Source organism: Biomphalaria glabrata, chromosome 11, assembly GCF_947242115.1.
Source record: "Biomphalaria glabrata chromosome 11, xgBioGlab47.1, whole genome shotgun sequence".
NCBI lineage: Eukaryota > Metazoa > Mollusca > Gastropoda > Planorbidae > Biomphalaria > Biomphalaria glabrata.
In genome coordinates this window covers 11,804,939-11,825,412 of record NC_074721.1, presented here as the reverse complement: position 1 = coordinate 11,825,412, position 20,474 = coordinate 11,804,939, and the positions used below count along the sequence as shown (strand labels likewise).

The 20,474-nt window shown below is 34.9% G+C and overlaps 1 protein-coding gene across 1 annotated transcript; it reads left to right on the top strand.

The window, feature by feature from the left end:
- Window positions 1-922: 922 nt before the first annotated feature.
- Window positions 923-20,185, top strand: LOC106054906 (uncharacterized). Its single transcript, XM_056045727.1, has 8 exons — window positions 923-977; window positions 5,107-5,369; window positions 12,626-12,740; window positions 15,634-15,750; window positions 15,919-15,990; window positions 16,936-17,107; window positions 18,583-18,744; window positions 20,043-20,185. The coding sequence occupies exons 2-8, from the start codon at window positions 5,114-5,116 to the stop codon at window positions 20,172-20,174; spliced, it is 1,026 nt and encodes a 341-aa protein (XP_055901702.1). The 5' UTR covers window positions 923-977; window positions 5,107-5,113; the 3' UTR covers window positions 20,175-20,185.
- The last annotated feature ends 289 nt before the right edge of the window (window positions 20,186-20,474 follow it).

Genomic DNA, 20,474 nt, shown 5'->3' with positions numbered 1-20,474 from the left:
CTTCTCTCCAGCAAACAGGATACCAGCTACTCTTCGGTTTTTACAAAGCTTATTTTAACTCTGTCTATTTGGTAAAATTTTTTAAATGTTATTTCTCCCACACTCATAGTCGGATCTTGTTGAAACTTTACACAATTATTTATTGTACCTAAAAAACATGAATAAAAAAAAATAAAATTAACCAATTAGCTTGTTGATTGCTGGCAATCAATTATCTTGTTTGGTATCAAAAATAAAAAGGGAAATAAATGTTACTTATTGAGATATGTAGCTGTGTATGTGAATTTATTTCCTTTATTACGTTTTGAACTCGTTTTTTCTCCCACTTCCCATTCTTGGATCAAGTTACAATATTGCTCAATTATTCATAGTGGATGACGATACATGAATCAATTAAAAAATGAACACTTAGTTAATCAATAAGTGGTAATTAATTAATTATTTTTTTAACGGAGCTTATTTCTGCAGTATTGAGATATATGGGATTGATTATGTGGTTCTTCCCCTTAGATAATCTTTTTATTAAGGTTTCTTATACGTTTCCAGACATGAACCAACTTTGTTTACTTGCTGTATTAGTTGTTTCAAAAGATTATCAAAATAAAAACTTTAAAATCGCCTACCCTTATATACCTCACGTAAACTATCAATAAAAATTATAGTGCGATTTTTAAACGGTTTGATATATTCTGGTTTAGTTCTCTTTAATGACAATCATTGTGATAATAGTTGTCAATAAAAAACCAACTTTGTCTAATGTGTAGTTTTTAACGTTTAAAGAGACAAACCCCCCCCCCCCCCCCCAACTTCTCCGATGGTCGTTCGACCCGGTGGGATATCGCAACCCAGGGGTTGGGAACTGCTAATCGATTTAACTCTCTCTCTCTTTCTCTGTCTGTCTTTGTCTCTTTTCCCCCTTTTCTTGGCTGTTTATTTTTTCCATTGTTTCTTGAAGTGTTCAACTACTATCTCTCTAGGTAAGTCCATGTTCTAGATCACAGTTGCCCAAACTTTTTCTTAACGGAACACTTCGCATATTCTGAGTATTTAGCGGAACTCTTTACTTATTTAAAAAAAAAAAAGAAATTAATTCCCGTTGTGGTCTACTAGTTAATTATTACATTAGTTCGTGGAACACCTATTCATGCCATCTAAGGTTCCGCGGAGCACGGCCCTTTTATGACCTCATACGGTGTTAGGGACTACATAGTTTTATATCAATTATATTTCTTGTTTTCATCTTGAAATAGGTGAATGTTTCTACCCTCCTCCCCCATCGTTCCATTTTTAGCGGCCCCCGAAAGGGGAAAAGACGCTATTATTTTTGTGCGAAATGTCTGTCCGTCTGTCCCGTTTAGATCTCGTAACTAGAAAAGATATTGAAAATCCGACATCACAATATTTTAGACCATTCAAAGCGAAAAATCTAATTTTTAAAATCAGTTATGCAAGCAGTTTTTTTAAAGAGAAAAAGCTAATTAGTATGCATCATAATTTAGACCTAATTTAAAACGAATAGTAATCTTGTAAATTTCATTTTCCTATATATTTATTTCATAAATGCCACATTTTTTAATTTTATTTTTGAGGATTCGAATAAGAGATTGAGCTTTTTTCAAAACAATTAGATCAATTATAAGACATCAATTAGGCCAGGGGAGGCGCAGTGGCTGAGCGGTAAAGCGCTTGGCTTCCGAACCTGGGGTCCCGGGTTCGAATCCTGGTGAAGACTGGGATTTTCAACTTTGGAATCCTTGGGCGCCTCTGAGTCCACTCAGCTCTAATGGGTGCCTGACATTAGTTGGGGAAAAGTAAAGGCGGTTAGTCGTTGTTCTGGCTACATGACACCCTCGTTAACCGTAGGCCACAAAAACAAGAACTTTACATCATCTGCCCTATAGACCACAAGGTCTGAAAGGGGAACTAGTTAGGCCAGGTTCACATCTAACTTTACATTCACTTGCACCTATCCTTTGATCTGCGGGACCGTTGGGGCACTACACAAGATCTGTTAACCTTCTTTCTCCATTCTTATCTCTCATTTGTCTTTGATATAATTTCATTCGGATGTTCTTTCTGAAAATATTGAAGCCTGCCTGGGTTTCCACACAAACTGTCTTTTGTAACCTTGTTAAAGATATTTTAATGATATTCTTTTCATTGAAGACATTTTCTTTCACTTTACATTTCACGCTGAAGTGATCGACACTGTTTGCGAATATGTTTTCTGAAAATCCGTTCTTCATGCTTGGCCAATTGAATATACCTATATATATATATGCTTAAATAGCTAGTTCTGCTGATGTCTTATGATGTCAGGCCATTAATAGACTACAAAGAATCTGTTCATTTCTTCATGATAATGTGCACTGGCAGATGGAGAGGGGTATGGGAAGGTGAAGATCGCTCCCCTCCCCCTTTTACCCTAGCCGACGAATTATGGTTGTGAAAGAATTAGATTTGTTAAAAAAATTAGTTTCTTCTCTAAATAATATATGCAGAATGTCGCTAGAGTTGGATCAATTCTTGTAATATGTCGCCCTCCTCATTTAAATTTAAAATATAGGCCTGAGTAAATTTAGCTTTAAATTGACGAGAAGCGTTGCTAATGTACACTCCTCACTCTGCTGTCAAGAAAAAAGGTATGGTCATAGAAGTAATGTCGAAACTGGAGAGGGAGGGGGCGCTAAATGCAATCTCCCCCCCCCCCCCCTTAAAGGTCAGTTAAATTTCTATAAAAATAGTAAACTCCCTGTTTAATGTAATATAATATAATATAATATAATATAATATAATATAATATAATATAATATAATATAATATAGGCGCTGTAGACTTCCACAGTAGGGTCCGAAAGGATTTTAAGAATGTAATGAACAGGGAAAGAAACGTAACTATATATCATTATAACTCAATGTTCATGTTTTAGGGGAAAAAAAAAGATAATTTTGTATTGCATTCGTTCGTACGGAATAGAGATACCGCAGGTTTACCCTCCATCCAGGAAGAGGGTCTTGTGGGAGCGCTGTAAGCTCTCCTAGCGGGGTCCGGGGCGGAGCCCAGTCGTCTAGCGTTTTCATATGATCTGAGCTTCAGAATTTTTTTCTCCTGGTGTCTGCAATGTCTTTTTTTTTTCAAAGTAAGACGAGCGCATGTCAAAATATGTTAAAGTAAAAAAAAAAGTGTGGGGCTGTCAGACTTTGAAGTGCTTTCTTGACATCACATTATTTCGTCTGGTGAAGAAAATGTCAAGTCGTAGGTCCAATTAATAATAATAAATAAAAAGGCAGCACTGGGCAATTTTTTTGTGTGAGGAAAATCGGGGATTCGTGATCGTCGTAAGTAAAACATCTTGTCGCTGACCATCTTCAACAATAATAGTTGTCACCATAAAGATGTACACCAGTCAGAAGAATTACAACCATTATTCTGAAACAATAAATTTCAAAATAAATTCCCGTAAACAGAGAAGTTTTGAAATGTTCAGTTTGAAGAGTTTTGAGTCGTTATTGTTGCAGACGCCTCTTGTGAAAACAGTATCATTTTAACTCTTTGTCTCCTAATCGACGATACCATCGTTGATTTGACCTCATTAAATTATAATAGTGTTTAATTTTATAAAGTATACTTTGTGTTCTATAAGATCATGCACTCTCCTTCTAGACCAAATACCAAATAAAACACTTTCTGATAACAAACGAAAAAGTTATTGAAGCGTAATCATAACAGGGGAGTGAAATAGAAATGAGCAAAATGAAGAATTCTGTCAGAATGTGGAAAAAAAATCGAAGATAAAGAGTTAAAAGGTCCTTATTAGAATATAAAACAACGCCTCTAACTTAACTTTTGCTAGTTATATTTTATTTTAATGTCAGTTTCATTGGTTAATAATATTCAAACATGGATTGATAAAATACAATGAAAGAAATACCCCCTTTGAAAAATAAATTTACTGGCTTCGTTCCGCCTTCTTTTTGCCAGAATGTGGCAAACCTCTTGAGAGAATGTCGTGCCTTCCTAACCTACAGTTTGAGAAACGCTGTTTTAAAACAATTGCAAACCATCATATTTTCTTTTTGATGTCGAAGCAAAGATTTTGTCAACTGTAGTTTTTTTTTCTCAACTTTTTCTCAACTTTATCATCAATTGTTCAAAAGTTTTTCAAATCTTAATCCATCTTAAAAGGGTGACATCGTCTCAAATGATCCTCCAGCTAAGATGGTTTCATAATGTTATTACAAAAAACTTTGTTACATACGGGCAATATAAGCTCAACAAGGGAAGAAGCCAAATTAAAAAAAAAAAATAGCACTAGTGTCTACATTTCTAATGTTGATTCTTCATGTTAAATATTAGTTCCATTCCATGTAGATTAAATTAAGCTATTTAAAGGAGGTAATACAAATTTAAATAATTTTTCATTCAAATATCACATACAATAAGTTAGGTCTATAAATAATTATATTTGTATGAGATAATTGTTAATTCCATTAATATACAATCAAAATTAGAATCACGACCTTCTTAAATGAGATCCACCCCAGTAGACCCCCGTTTACATCTCATAGAACTCATTGATATAGGTGGTCTATATAGAGAGTCACGGTGGGTTTGACTGGTTTAGTTAGGAAAAGGAAATGATATGATGAATCGGGTTCTCCACCTCGGCAGGCTACTGAATTAATTAAAGAGTTGCATTAATAAACGATCTTTAAATTTAGATCAACGATCGTTGAACAATAACAATATTTAAGACTTAATACAAATATTACAAATAGTTATATCCAGAGAATGTACAAATCTTGTGAATAATAAATTAATAAATTTAGTACATAATAATATAAAGTAACACGCACGCACACTCTATTTCGGCCAATATTCTTGAAAACAAATCACGCCCAGTGAAAACTAATTCATCTACATCATCTACCTAAAAAACACGATTATTAGACAAGAAAGAAAACTTCACGCGTACGAGACATAGGCCACTATAGGAATCTCTGCTTTAAATAAAAAAAAACCTATGATGATCTTATAAATAAATTACAGCATACACATTAAAGTGCAGCTTCACCCTAACATTTGTAATTGATTGTAACTCCTCAGAGAGACCATGATGGCCTGTGCTTTGTTTTCTTCGAAAACGTTTTCCTTGATGATAGTTGTCAGCTTAGTGGCCGTCATCGTTGTCTTGATGACTCTGTCACAGAATAAAATAAACCAGTCCACGAAGAATGTTCAGTATTTTATTCCACAAGTAGAAGCAGATAAAAGATACGGAGACAAATTCAGCCAAGAATCCATGACTGGTCAAGTTCAACAGCATGCTTTAAATCCCAAAGATGGCATTGATAACTCAGGAGCTCTATGTAAGTTTTTCTACATCGTCGTATTTGTTTCACCTGTTTAAGAAATGAAAAGAATGTGGATGATTCTCGTGTGCTTTCTTATTGCGCATATCTATTGCAGAATTGTAGACATGGCGGATAACTATAATTATTTATCCATTTGGTGTATCCGGTGAACAATAGATGTAGAAAGCGTTGATAAGCTATGTATTGTCAAAGGTCAACGATACATTCTGTGCACTTTTTTCAATTTTGTCTCTTGTAGTACAAAGTACTATTTACTATTACTATACTATTTACTATAAGTTGCTAACGGTGATCTTTCATTATTGACATTGATTAATTTGTCTATTAAAAAATTTCACGCCTATCTTATTCTTTTTTTTTTCTTACCTTTTTCTTTCAGTAATCTTATATCGGCTCCACAGTTCACCATATTGAATTTTCTCTTTTTTTTTTTACTTTTGTTAGCCTACTGTATTTTATTGCTTTAAAAATTTGCGACAGGTATTAAAAATAAAAAAAAAAAGTGAATATGTTAGATTTATTAGTAAGTTGGTTTTAATACATAAATTTTAAATGATGTAGTTTTATTGCCCCATTTGTATTTACTGAGTAAAGAAGTAGAATCCTTGGAGGATTAACGGGCACGTCATGGCCTAAAGTGTACCGATGTGCCAAATAATCATAATCATAACTATAAAAAGCTAGCTTTTTGGTTGAACTTGAGTGTACAGAGTATAGGAAATACTTATCTTTTTTTATTATTTCTTTTTAAAGTTTTGGATTTTTAATTTTTTTTTTTGTGTTCACCTTTTAGCACTGCAGAATCCAATTTCTAATCTCTTTTGATTGTAGCACAAAGGAATTTTATCATTTAGTTGGCAACAATGCTCCTTCAATATCTCGTCCTTGACATATCGCTCGGTTTGTTTCATTCAAAATCCCCCCCCCCCCCCAATCGATCAATTTTCTTTATATTGCCTTCTTTTCTTTTTCTGTTACCCTTGTTTCGTATTGCTTGAAGAATGTAGGTCGGATTAGGGAAAAACAACAACGAAATGCAAACAAAGGGGAGATTTCTGTGTTGAAATGTAATACTGGGGCAAATCCTCACTATTAGAATAATGCTAATAACTAGATCAGCGTTCTCAAAGTGTGGGCGTGCGTCCCATTAGCGGATGTTTTTCCAAACCCTAACCCTAACGCACAGTAAACCCTAACCCTAAGCATAAATGCGGGTACAGCATATCAGTGATTTTTTTGTGACGGTACGCACCGGTACGGCGTACGGCACCCTTTTGAATGTGGGGAAAAAATTATTACTTTTCTTGTATTTTAACGTATTGTTATAAACCTGGTGGTGACACAGATGGTCGTAGGCTGTGTGTGTTTTTAGCCTACGCAAATCGCCCAAGTCCAGCGCTAGACGATCGGTCAACCGTGACCAGTTCGTCAAGGACCTGTGTGTAAATTTTTCGCACGCAAGTCACGGCGAAAGTGATCAACTGGAGTGGTCAAGCAACGTTCCATACGGTTCGAGAAGGTCAGTAGAGACTCTATATAAGAGCGAGTGTGTTTGAGTCTAGACACTTCACGTTACCTCGCAATGTGACCAGTACGAGGCGAAGTTAGAAACTGCAGGCGGAGCAAGACTAGGTTTTTGGACAGTTAGTGTAATGTTGTTGCCAATTATGATTTATTTAAAATTAAACTGACTGATACTTTGGAGCCCTGAGTTGTGAGGTTCTTAAAGTTCGTTGTGTCGTGTGGTGCAGTTTGAAGAGAGGCTGGATAGAAGGAGATACGTAACCGTATATTATTAATTTTTTAGTAGTTAAAAGATAGGCAATCCATCACTGAGTACCGGCACCTATTTTTTTTTTTTACAAAAAAGCACTGCATATATATATATATATATATATATATATATATATATATATATATATATATATATACATGTATAACTCTGCCATGCGCACCGACATCTAAGCTAGAAGGTGCGCACTGTGATAAACTAGACTAAGAAGGATGTCAACATTAGGAAGAGAGGAGAACGATTTCGGCCCAAGTTGAGAGCCGAAGTGAAAAGACTGTGCCTAAGATAGATGTTGTTTTGTGGACCTGTGATGTCCTGTAAATAAACATATATGTGCCTCTTTGAGTTGCCTCACTTAAGTTATTACAATATATATATATTATATATATAAACTTTTTAAAAAAGCAGCGTTCTCAAACTTTGGCGTAATAAGAATAAAGAAACAAAACAAAACAAAAAGCCACGTTAAGATCTTTCACTTAAGAGCTAGGGGGTCTGGGGGAGTGCTGACGCCTGTCATGTATCAGTTTTAGAACCCCTGTAATATTTGGTGACTAGTAGTCACTGAACTATTCCGTGCTAACTGCACGAGAAATTTTGCCTGGTCAAGTAACTGACCACGAGGTGGACACCTCAGTTGTTCTTAGACTCTCAGAGCGAGAGGAGTGCTATGGATATTTTTTGACAGCAGAGTTATGTATAAGTATTGAAGTATTGAAGTTATTATAATTGATTTGTATTCAGAACATATTTCTCTGGACGTATAATTTGTGATGGCTGAAGTCGCCAGTATCTTTTGTGATATATTATTGTGTGAATAAAATTCATGTCTGCTACCAGTGTGTTTATCAATGATTCTAAATGTTGTCGTCGGAGACTTTAGTATACTAGTGTTCTTACGCACTTACAAATCTAGTGCGTGTAAGAAAGTATTTCGTTAAGAAGAACATTATAGTAGTACCAGAAGAGGTATCTACAACACACAGAGACATTCGCGTCATCACGCCTACAACAAAAAACCAGGCTGTGACAACGCCTAAAGCGTTTTTTTACATTCTTCACTTCAGAAACGCATTCTCCTGACATTAAAGACTAGTGGGTGGGGCGAATCGATATAAGAATTTAATTTATAGCATATATAAATTAAATTAGTGACATATTTTTTTTTTAAATTTTGTAATTTCTTAAATAAAATACAAAAAGAAAAAAAAGTATTGGTTTGTTCGATGGGCGAAGGGCGATTACACGTATCGCCCCTCCCACCTGGTACAACCCCTTTTTATTTTATATTTACTAATAATAAAATGTGAGATCAGAGTCTGTGTGCGACATAATATACAAATGGGTTAAAACATCAATATATTCCTTATATTATATAGATATTCAACTAATTTTGTTCACAAAATAGAGTGGGGAGGGCAGTAAAAGCAATCGCCCCCCCCCCTCCACTTCACCGAACCGACTAAGATACCAGCAGTGTAGCAACATATTATAAACATTATATTGTAACTCAACTAATCTTGTTCACAAACTAAGATTTCTAAATAAAAGTAGGACCGCTACCCCACTCAAAGGGTTTAGGTGAGTAGGGCAGTAGATGTATTCGCCCCCCCCCCCCCCTTCCCCAAATCGGCTAACAAGGGAACGACATAATATAAAAATTGGTTAAAATATCAATAACAAGTCAGCCGAGTGGGGTCGATCGAATGCTTTATATATATCCCATACAGCGTTTATAGATTTGAGATTAAAAAAAAAAAAAGAAAGTATAACTTGAAAGTTGGATGGTTTGGAACTTCGCAGCTGTGTCTAAAGAACTATTGACTCTTGCCTGGATTATCAACATGTCATAATTTTTTTAAAAATCTCTGCCTTACATCCATGTGTTCTTATTTAACCTCTCCCCGTCCCTCTTGTTGTCTGTAACATTTATGTGGAAAGGGGGGAGGGAACATCAAACGTCAAAGCCGACAAGCAAAATGTGAAGTTGTAATAGAAGACTACGTGTAAGCACCAAGGCAGTGTTCAACTTCATGCCTCTGGTACAGAGTGATCAAGGCGGTTAAACGTTTTCCAGATGACATTAAGTATGGCGTACTGTTTTTAATTTTGATGGAATTTCAAACAAATGAAATCTGCACACGCGATTTCATACATCTAGACGAAGCTGCTGGCACTTTTGTTTTTATAGATCGCAAGGTCTGAAAGGGGAACTTTAGTTGTTTTTTTATTACTTTACTGCATTTCTTTCGCTGCATGTACTTTGAATGGCCCTTGATTTTGTTATATTATATTATATTAACCCACTCGGTCTTTTGTCTTTCTGTCTGGTAATCAGTTTGTACACAATTATTTCTTTTATCTGACAACACAAGAATCACTTAAAAAAAAATAAACCAATTAGTTAATTAACTATTGGTAATACATTATTTTGTTTTGGTATCTCCAACAAGGGAAAGAAATTGTAATTGACCGACGTGGTGATATAAGCCGAATTAGTCCTCTTTATAGGTCGTCGTCTGAGTCTTGGTGAATACAAAACTGAACAAGATTACAAAGAGAGTTTGTGTTATCACACAAACTCAGAGGCGGCCCCCGTCGGAGTCGGATCCCTGTCAAATCCGCCTATTTGCAAGGAATATTCAAGATGTGATTTAATTTTGATGGTCAAGAGAAATAATGTTTCAAAGATTAATTAGCCGTTGTAAAAAAAATGTGCAGTTTGCGCGCTGGACTGTCGTTCAGTTCAGAGACTATCGATGGTCTCTGGTTCAAATCCTGCCCACTCCCACCCCCCGTCGTCCTTCGGGAGGTTTGAACTAGGAAATTAACCATCTTAAACTCTGAACGAACATCCGAAACATGTAAAACAAACAAACAAACAACCCGGGACCGTCGAGATAACCAGTTCAACACGCTAACCGCACAACCAGGCATTGCTCTTAACTTAATAACAAACTGGTTACAAACTAATAGCCTATTATTGCTAAAGAGATATATTACACATTACGGCATGGTATCCACCGGATATGTATAATTTGTCAGACGAGCGATTTTAGATAATCTTTCATGCTTGTACTTCAATGTCTCAGCACAGTTATCAACAGAGCTATTGACATTTTCATTTAAACGGAACTAGAATAAGGATGTAGATCTACATATACGTAACTTCTGATTTAGCATTCTTAAGATCTATATCTACTAGATCTAGATCTTTAATATAAATTTGGAATAATTTAGATGTAATTTAGATTAGATTTATGCAAAAAAAAAAAAACAACAAAAAACAACAACAACTAGATAATCTATCAATAGACTGAATGAAACATATTATTACATTTAAAAATAGTAGATTAGTTTTAGTATATTAGAAAATTGCAATATTGATCTAGACGTTTTGAAAACAAAATCTAGAAATTGAAATTCTATATCTTGATTTAGTCTATATCAGTCTAAACTAGACCTAGAAATTCTAGATCTAGACTCTGCAATGATTTTATATTAGAATATAAAAAAAAATCTAGATCTAGTTTAAAAATCTAGATCTAGTTTAAAAATCTAGATTATATCTAAATCTAGCTATCATGCCTTTTAAAAATACGATTCAGATAACGAGGTTTAATAAACATTACTATACCTAGTTGTTTTAGCATTTCATTTGAAGAATTCATTCCATGTGACGTCAAAGGGAAAAAAAATCCACTACGTCACACGGCCTAGTAAGACTAAAATGTCTTCATCAAGAAGAGCCAGTTATCGAGGGATCGTAGACATTGGTGCACCGAGTGAGTTTTTTTTAGCATTACCTTTAAAGAATTCATTCATATGACGTCAAAGGAAACAAAATCTATTACGTTACAACGGGTTAGTAACAAAAAATGTTTTTATTAACACGAGAGATTTAACGAGGTTTCATAGTCTCTGGTATACTGAGTTTTAATAGAATTAATTTAAAGATATTATAAATATTCTGTTCAATTTTTTAAATATTTCTTTGCATTTTTTGTGCATTTTGTCTGTCAGTCTGTCTGTCCGTCATGTTAATATCGAAAAAACAAAAACAATTAAAAACTATTGAAAATTTGATTAACCTTTAATTTTCCTTCCGAAACATAGCAATAGTATCTTGATCTTTCATGTGTGGCTCAAATATTGAGTCCAAGGAACTGTTTTCATTAACAGCAGAAGGGGCGAAGGCAAGTAACTGTTGCCTAAACCTGCAAGCTTCGAGCAGGAAGTGCTCATTAGCCTTGGCTTGCTACCCACCTAGCAGAAGGAAAATTGAATTCAAAACTCTTCTGCCTTTCAATTATACCCAAACATGGGAAAGGTTTCGTGGGTCAACCCTAAGGAAAAAAAAAGAGCCGGCGTTCCTTAGGCAGTTTGCAGCACACAGTGCTACACCCCGTCAGCGCCTGCGACGCCGCTGATCCTAAACTGTATATATGTCGTTTGTAAAGAATTAAATAAGAAGCTTTTAATTTTATAACTCAAGCCACCAATGTGCCCTTGAACTGTATTGATGCTTAAAGAAATTCTTTTAATAATATCAGATATAAGTTTGTGTAAAACAGTATTTAAAACTTCAACGGCTGGTTTTATTTAGAGTGTTTTCGTATTTTGCTTTAAGTAAATAGATATTATTAGACGCTCGCAAACAATTATCTTCTCAATATGATGTCGAAGAAAGATTTTGTGGTTTTATTTTGAACTTTATCTTTTAACGTTCGAAAGTTTTTCAAATCTTTATCTATTTTATCAGAATTAGTTTCATATCGTCATAAAAAAAGGCACTTGGGCAACCGCTTGTTTGACAAGGAAGGAATGAATCTTTTTTTGTTAAACATAAGTTACATGTAGACAAAATTAAACTTTTTAAATAAGTATTGCAATTAAATACAAACATGTTTCATTTGAATATCAGGATAAATATTTAAAGGATTAATTAAGGACAAATCATATACTAGAGCATGAAATAATTACATTAATGGGATGTAAAAATTAAAGTCGCGACCTGCTTTAATGAAATCTATTACCATAGACCCCCGTGGAATCTCATAGACCCCCAATTTATTTTTTTCACTTTCGTAGACCTCTTGGAAGTCTTCGTAGACCCCTAGGGGTCTATAATATAGACCACTTTGGGAATCACTGATCTATAGTCATCTATTTTGTGGAACATGATAAAAAGCCGACATGTTTGATTTTTAAAGACAGTATGGCTGCTTTAAAAACAACAACAAATAACAATATATAAATGGATTATAAAATAAATATGACGGCATTCTTTGTTTAAACTACGTCTATAGATTGGAAAATTGATGGAAATATTTACCAAAAAGAGACAAAGAAAATTAGTCGATGGTGATGCTGACATTTTACATTTGTGTTGGTGTGTGTTTAGTATTGTGTTTAGCTACGGTGTTATTGTTTAATGATATAACTGATTCTTTCACAGGCTACCTAATTTACTATGCAGACAGTTTTGATAAGACGTCAGAGTTCTCTGGTGTAGATCCCAATGAACGAGACACAATAGACAAATGGTGGAAGGCAGCAGCTATGATTGATTGGTAAAAAAAAAAATTGTGTCAGTCGTTTGAGCTAAAAAGGGTATAGAAATTAAAGGGAGTAAATTGGGAATTAATTTGTACATTTATTTATCTCAGAAGGAGAATGTACATGCAATGTCTTAATGCTATTTTTTTTTTCATCAAGTAGCAAGTACAAGGTTTACATAAGAAATGTTACTATCTATATTGATCTTATGTTATCTTACATAATACAGACGTTACTTCAAAAAAGATGATGATTACGTCCTACGCGTCATGCATTTAGTCATGCATATTAACCAATTACCTAAATTCTGCCAAGTCAATGGTTTTCCTGGCTAGCTCAGGCAACCCATTCCTTGCTCTAATTAGGGTAGAACATGGGTTCTCAACCTGTGGATCGCGACCCCTTTGGGGGACGATTGACCATTTGCCAGGGGTCGCCTAAGACCATCGAAAATATGGATTGTTATTGTCTACCCTACAATTCTGCATTTGTGTATGGGGGTGGGGGTCGCGGCAGAGTGGGGGATTGTAAAAAGGGGTCGCCGAGCTTAAAGGTTGAAAACCGCTGGGGTAGAAGGAGTATTTGTACAAATTTGTCCTAGCATATATTGAACGAGGAATGTACCTTTATCTTTGTGTCTCTAAGAATATTTTACTAGATTTTGTTTTTGTATTTGAAGATTATGGTTCAGTGTTTTATGTATAATTGCTACTTTACTTTTACGTTTTCTGTCCTGAAGGCTTTCTAAATTTAGTGATGTTACTAACGGTGTTACTCTAGTCAAATGTGAATATTCGTTTGTTATGAATCTCACTGCTCTATTTTGTGTCTGTTCCAGTTTCTTAATGTTTTCTTGAGTTGAGGGGTCCCAAAACAGAGGATGCATATTCTATTATTGGCCTAACCAAGGTTAAATAAGGTTTTAGTATTATGTTCTTATTTGATTCATAGATATTTCTTTTAATAAACCCTAATGCTTTGTTTGATTTTTTAATTTTTTCATCAATATGGGGATTCCATGACAGTTTTTCATTTATTAAAACACCTAGGTTTTTTGCGTTTTTAGTCTGTGATACTGGTTTGCCATGAATAAGATAAGTGGAATTCATTTGTTTTAGTTTTTTTTTGTGTTACCGGTACTCTTAACAACTGACATTTTTTCTGGGTGGAAAGACATGCTCCAATTTGATTCCCATTTTTGTAATTCATCTAATTCCCTTTGTAAACTTTCTGAATTATGTGTTGCTTTTATTGTTCTATATATTATGCAATCGTCTGCGAATAATCTGACTTTTGTTCCTGAACTAATGCAATTTGGTAAATCATTTATTTAAATTAAAAACAGTAGTGGAGCCAAGACTGTTCCTTGTGGTACACATGGGTTTACTGTTATTGGTGTTGATTTAGAGCATTTATTATTACAGTTTGTTCTCTTCCTATCAGAAAATCTTTAATCCACTGAAGCAATGCCAAAATATTTTAATTTTTTAAGCAAACTATGGTGGTGAACTTTGTCAAAAGCCTTGGAAAAATCTAGTAAGATAGCATTTATTTGCTCATTATTATCTAAACCTTTTGAAAAATTATCAATTAGTTGTGTTTCACATGACCTATATTTCCTAAAGCCATGTTGGTATGGAGTAAGGACATTATTTTTGTCAAAGTGGTTTATAATGTTGCTAAATGTTATGTGTTCTAGGATTTACACGTGATGCTGATAAGTGATACTGGTCTGTAGTTTCCTGGGTCAGATTTTTCTCCTTTTTTAGATAGCGTGGTGTCATTAGCTTCTTTCCAGTCCCTTGATACTCTGCCCTGGTTAAGAGATGCCTTAAAAAGTATTTTGAACACTGATGCTAGATTATTGCTTAGTTCTTTGAGTAATCTAGCTGGAACACAATAAAGTCCAGATGCTTTATTTGGTTTATTGTTCGCTAATAGTTATGTGGTGGGTTCAGCACAGAATATGACAACCAAAATGACGAAGCAAGTCAGGAGGCTTATTTCAAGTTTAATGTACACAAAAAACCTGCAGCCTTGGTCAAAACAATGAACTTAGGACAAACACAGCAGGATCAGACAAGGTGGTATTGGAGTAGGTGCGTAGCAGCAAGTTTCAATCGAGGATGCCAGCAGGAAAAGGAATTCAAATCTCAGCTACCGGGGTAGAGGTCAACTTGACCCTTTGCTGACCGGTGCTTGGTCAAGTTGAGCCGACCCGTATATTATGTCCTCCCCACTACAGTTATATATTTTCAAAATAAGTCAATATTCCCTTATCCTCTCATTGCTTTCATCATTAGATCTCCCACTTAAAATCTCCTATTTTCAGAGGCCCCCAAAAGGGGAAAGTCGCTATTAGGCTATTTGTTTTGTGTGGTCTGTCTGTCTATCCGTCCGTCCGACTGTCAAGTTTAGATTTAAAAAAAAGAACAAATATTAAAGATCCCGTTAGATAATATTTTAGAACTTACAAAAGTAGATTTAGATAAACTTTGTGTTTTCTGAAAGCTATCAGTTTTGTTTTTAACATTAAATATGTAAGGCGTTTTTTTTCTTAAGATATAAAAATAAAATGAAAATAATAATCTTATTTTGAATTGTGACAAATTGGAACACTACTTTTACTAAGAATCATTTCAAGAATCATTTCACTATCGATAAAATGCCTGAATGAACACGTCAAATCAAGGACTTTATTCAATTTAAATCTGTAATCAACAATAAAAGAATAGATTAATACAGGAGTTTAAATAGAGTGTTTTGTTTTTATCTCTTTAAAAATGTAAATTCTAAGATAATTTTAAGATTAAAAAAAACTTTTAGAATAATGTTCTACGCTCTTTGCTGAGCATGATAGTAAAGGTTTTGTTTAAAACTTTAATTTGGAAACAAAAATATTTATAGGTATTGGAATTCACCAGTTGAATATAAATGTACTGAAATAGTAGCAGTCGGCAATTACGACATCTGCCAGGATTCACGATTCATTATAAAGCCTTCTTGTCTTGTGTATTCCTTTGGGTAAGTTCAGTTAAAGACAACCTTATGAGTCTGTTCGAATGTTGCTGTTGATTCCTACAAAATGTAATTCTTAATATGCCACACACCATAAAGGCGGCAACACCATTTACATTTTATTTGCAAATCTTTTTTTTTTTATTGATATATTTTTTACAACTGTATTTCTAGTATCGACTTCAGATATTCCTTTGATGATGCCATGAGTAACTTAGGCTGTGAGGTCCATTCCTTTGATCCAAGGTATTATGGCTACGCTTGCTAATCTCTGTATCCAATGACTTTGTAAGAAATCTCCAGCTGTCGCGTTCCGAAGCCGCCTGCTGTCAGGTACTCTCGTCTAAGCCTGTTAAAGCACGTTAAGTGCCTAAGCAGGTCTTTAAGGCGTTGACAAATCATAATTATGAATATGCTAAGGTATTATGGGAGATTTCAAAAGTGTCTGATTAAAAATGATTGTAAATTTAGGAAAAACTTTGTAAAATGTATTTTACACTAGGCAATGGCCTCCTTCAATTACGAAGTGACTAGAAATGCTTGAGCATTAGCTATGGTTTGTACGATGTCTCCAAACAGTTAATGTATCCAATGTACGGCACTGCCGATACAGTTTGGGATCAGCGGCGTCGCAAGCTCTGTAAGGGTGTAACACTATGTGCTTCAAACTGCCTAACGGTCGCCGACTCCTGATTTTTCCTCAAGGTTGACTTACGAAGCCTTTCTCAAGTTTGGGTGTAGCGTCAAGGCAGCAGAGGTTTGAATTCAGAGTTTTCCTTCTCCTAGGTGGCTAGCCTGTCAAGGCTAACGAGTCTCTCCTGCCCGAAGCTTAGACCTATTGATTTATGCGTCTTACTGGTTATATAGACTAGTCTCACAAAAACTCATTGAAATTAATAGATCTAATGCAATTCTTGATCTTCAATGATACCTACTGTACGTTGTCTCATTTATGGAGCTTTCTAGTAAAACTTTATCTAGAGCAAAATATTGAAAGAAATCATTAAATAAATTAGTGGTTCTGGATATTCATTTTACATTAACTATACAAGTTTTATTGATTTAAAAATGTGTGTAAAGAATTTGGTACAATTCTTTTTTTCAAATTAGAATAGTTCAATATTGTTAACAATTGTTAGATTTAGCTACTTACAGGGTATACATGTGTTATTTTAAATTCAACTCTTACAGCATGGGTGTAGAAACACATAAAAGGGCAAATAACTCCACATTCCACAATATTGGCATAAGTCACAGCAACAATGATAGTTTCGCGCCAAGACAAGACAAGTTTGTCAAGACACCTCAAGTGTGGAAGATGAGAACCTTGCAGACTTTGATGAAAGAACTAGGACACGAAGAGGTGCCTCAAACTGTTTATAAACTTTATACCAACCTCTTGTCTTGTCAACAATCTAATCACTTACTAACGAGCGAAACGATGTAAGAGAATTTAGAAATGATTATGTGTACAAGATTGTCAATGAGTTTTCATTTTATTGGATTGTAGAAGTAATGTTTACAAAATGTTCACGTATCTCAACAACAAACCTCTGCAATCTCATTGAGTGTCAAATTAACTCAATTTAAAATCTGTGCCATCGGAGATTTCATGTAGACAAACTGTATTCTAATAGTGATCTTTTTTTTTTTTATCACTTCCTACAATTAGTTTACACTCTCTTCATGAGTGGGTGGAAGGGAAAAAGTTGTAAGTGGAACTTAGACGTCTGGAAACGACAAAACGTCACGATTGTAACGCAAATGTCGTGGATTGGTTCCCATACTTTTTTTTTTTCAATGACAATCCATCCAATCCAATCAGATCAAATCCTATCGTAGTTTGAGTATAAAGTAGAATTGATCCAACATTTTCATATATTATTTGTTATTATTGTCTTTGTAGTTTTCAGGATCCTTTTTTTCCCCTGGGGTTTTACATACATTTTTTTACAATACCTCTATTCAAGTCAGAACTTCATAGAAACTTTAGGAACCTGCATGCATGGAACTTGGACGCGTACCGCGAATCTAAAAAAAAAAAAAACACGGCTCAAAGATTTTCCAAGAAATGTAACAATTGAAGTATATCGCTGAGAAAAGAATTACTAGGTCGTTGGCCTCATGAGGAAATCTCTAGTTTGATCATATATTTTTTCAAAGTAAAAAAAAATTAATGAAATTTTGGCTTGAGTACTAGACTTAGCCCTAGATCTAGAGGTAAAGGACTATCACGTTATTGAAAAGTCAATAGCGTTCGGGAATTTTCGAATGTAAGGTATTATTGATTCAAGAGTTTAATAAATTAATGTTCAGGAATATTTTGTGCATCGTCTTTTAAGTCTAGATTTTAAAGCCTATCCTTGTAATTCAATAATAATAAAAGAAAAAGAAAAACATGGCGTAGTCAGTCGTAGTGTACCGATATTATGCCTTAACTGAGTAAATTTGAAGTCCCTTGAAGTTTATAGAAAGATTATCAAAGTTATATTTGTATTTTCAACGTAAATCTAATATACATTGCATCTAGATTCCAGATCTAGAAGTAGTTCTAGATCTGGACTAGATCTTAAGAGTTTAAATCAGAAGTCTAGGTCTTGTGTTAGATCTTGATATACATATAATGAAAATACCAATAAATAATTCGGCGGGGCAGCTGACGGAGTCAAAATCACAGGCTCGATACCCGGTTTTATTTTTGTTATATTTTATTAGATTTTAAGTTGTATTATGGAGATATTGTCTTTTCAAAATATTTTTTTTAATGTCTTTCTTGTTTGATTAAAAATACAAACTAACATTAAGTGTAAAATTTGAAACATTTGTCTTGTTATGCAGAAAGTAATCGATGTTCTGAAACTTGACATTGAAGGCTATGAGTGGACAGTGATTGACAACCTGATAGAAACCAATGTTATTAAAAACATAAGGCAGTTTGTTATGGAGATTCATTTAGTTCATGAATGGCCAGCCAAGGCTGACTATGTTCATTTGTATCAGGTAGTATAATTTTTTTTTTGTATAGAATAACATAGAGCCAAATATTTTAAAATAATAAGACATTTTTCTTAACTTACAAATAACGACATTCCTTAAGCAAGATTACAAAAGTGTTTCACACAAACTCCGAGGCGGCCTCCATATGTCCGCCTATGAAACCGCGTTTATCAGACAGTTACACTGCGACCAAAAGAAAGCTACTCGTTTTTAAGCATCTCATAGTTGTAGCATGACTAAAAGAAACTACGAACTGTAAACCAACAACAACCACAACCCTGTCTCGGACAATACAAAAAGAAGAGACTTGTACGTACCGAAAATGTTGCCGATACTTTTATATTGTTAGACCGTCAGAGGCGGCCTGAGTAGTGCCCGAGGCCGTGGTCGAGTGTCATATCAGGAGTAAGATTGGCTGACGGTCACAAAAAGAAAAATACAAATCTTCTTATCGTGGTGTTGATGTCGGTCGTTGACTTGTAGCACCAAACTGCTGGTCGTCAACTAAACCGCTGAAGGCGTGTTATAGTTTAACTTGTAAAACTTGAAATAACTTCAACAGTTTCTTTGTGAGCAATAGCTTTTATTATAATAAAATGAGACAAATGTAACTTGAGATGAAACGAAATCAATTGAGTAGACTTTAGTAGTACTATAAAATGGTATTTTGAACTAAATCTAGCTCACTACAGTAACACGTTCTGACAGTCTGGCCATATGGAGGCGTCTGTCCTAACGAAGACCGCTGACTACAGTAACACGTTCTGACAGTCTGGCCATATGGAGGCGTCTGTCCTAACGAAGACCGCTGACTACAGTAACACGTTCTGACAGTCTGGCCATATGGAGGCGTCTGTCCTAACGAAGACCGCTGACTACAGTAACACGTTCTGACAGTCTGGCCATATGGAGGCGTCTGTCCTAACGAAGACCGCTGACTACAGTAACACGTTCTGACAGTCTGGCCATATGGAGGCGTCTGTCCTAACGAAGACCGCTGACTACAGTAACACGTTCTGACAGTCTGGCCATATGGAGGCGTCTGTCCTAACGAAGACCGCTGACTACAGTAACACGTTCTGACAGTCTGGCCATATGGAGGCGTCTGTCCTAACGAAGACCGCTGACTACAGTAACACGTTCTGACAGTCTGGCCATATGGAGGCGTCTGTCCTAACGAAGACCGCTGACTACAGTAACACGTTCTGACAGTCTGGCCATATGGAGGCGTCTGTCCTAACGAAGACCGCTGTCCACAATGCCGCTTATCTTACATCATTCACATTTTGTTTTTCTTTCAGATTCACACAAAGTTGAGAGAAATGGGTTTCCAGAAGTTCACCGTAAGGCCATACTCCAAAGTTTTAGTGGAGGGTTATTACGCAAATCAAGTTGAAATATCGTTTGTCAATGTCTTGTTTCAACCAAGATAAAGGCTTATTAATTATTAATTATCACTTCATACAAATTGTTTTTTTTAAACTATTTTCATTCAATTCTATAGAAATGAAATAGAAATGTGTTACTTAATTTAGTAGGAGGCGGTAATAAAACCTGGATTGGAAATCCGGCTACAAGAACAAATAACACGGAACTAGTTGCTATGATTGATGTAAAAAAAAAATGGAAGGATATATTGCACAAATTGTTTTAATAAAAGCAGTGTGACCATATTAACGACGCGTCTTAATTGAATAAAGAATTCCCTTGATATGATGTAAATGTAGAAATCA

Bases quoted from the DNA above. Each gene is read 5' to 3' on its own strand.
- LOC106054906 (XM_056045727.1), top strand. From the start codon at position 5,114: ATGATGGCCTGTGCTTTGTTTTCTTCGAAAACGTTTTCCTTGATGATA. The intron at 15,991-16,935 runs GTATTATGGCTA...CAACTCTTACAG, and splicing joins GTCCATTCCTTTGATCCAAG to CATGGGTGTAGAAACACATA. The intron at 17,108-18,582 runs GTGCCTCAAACT...CTTGTTATGCAG, and splicing joins AAGAACTAGGACACGAAGAG to AAAGTAATCGATGTTCTGAA.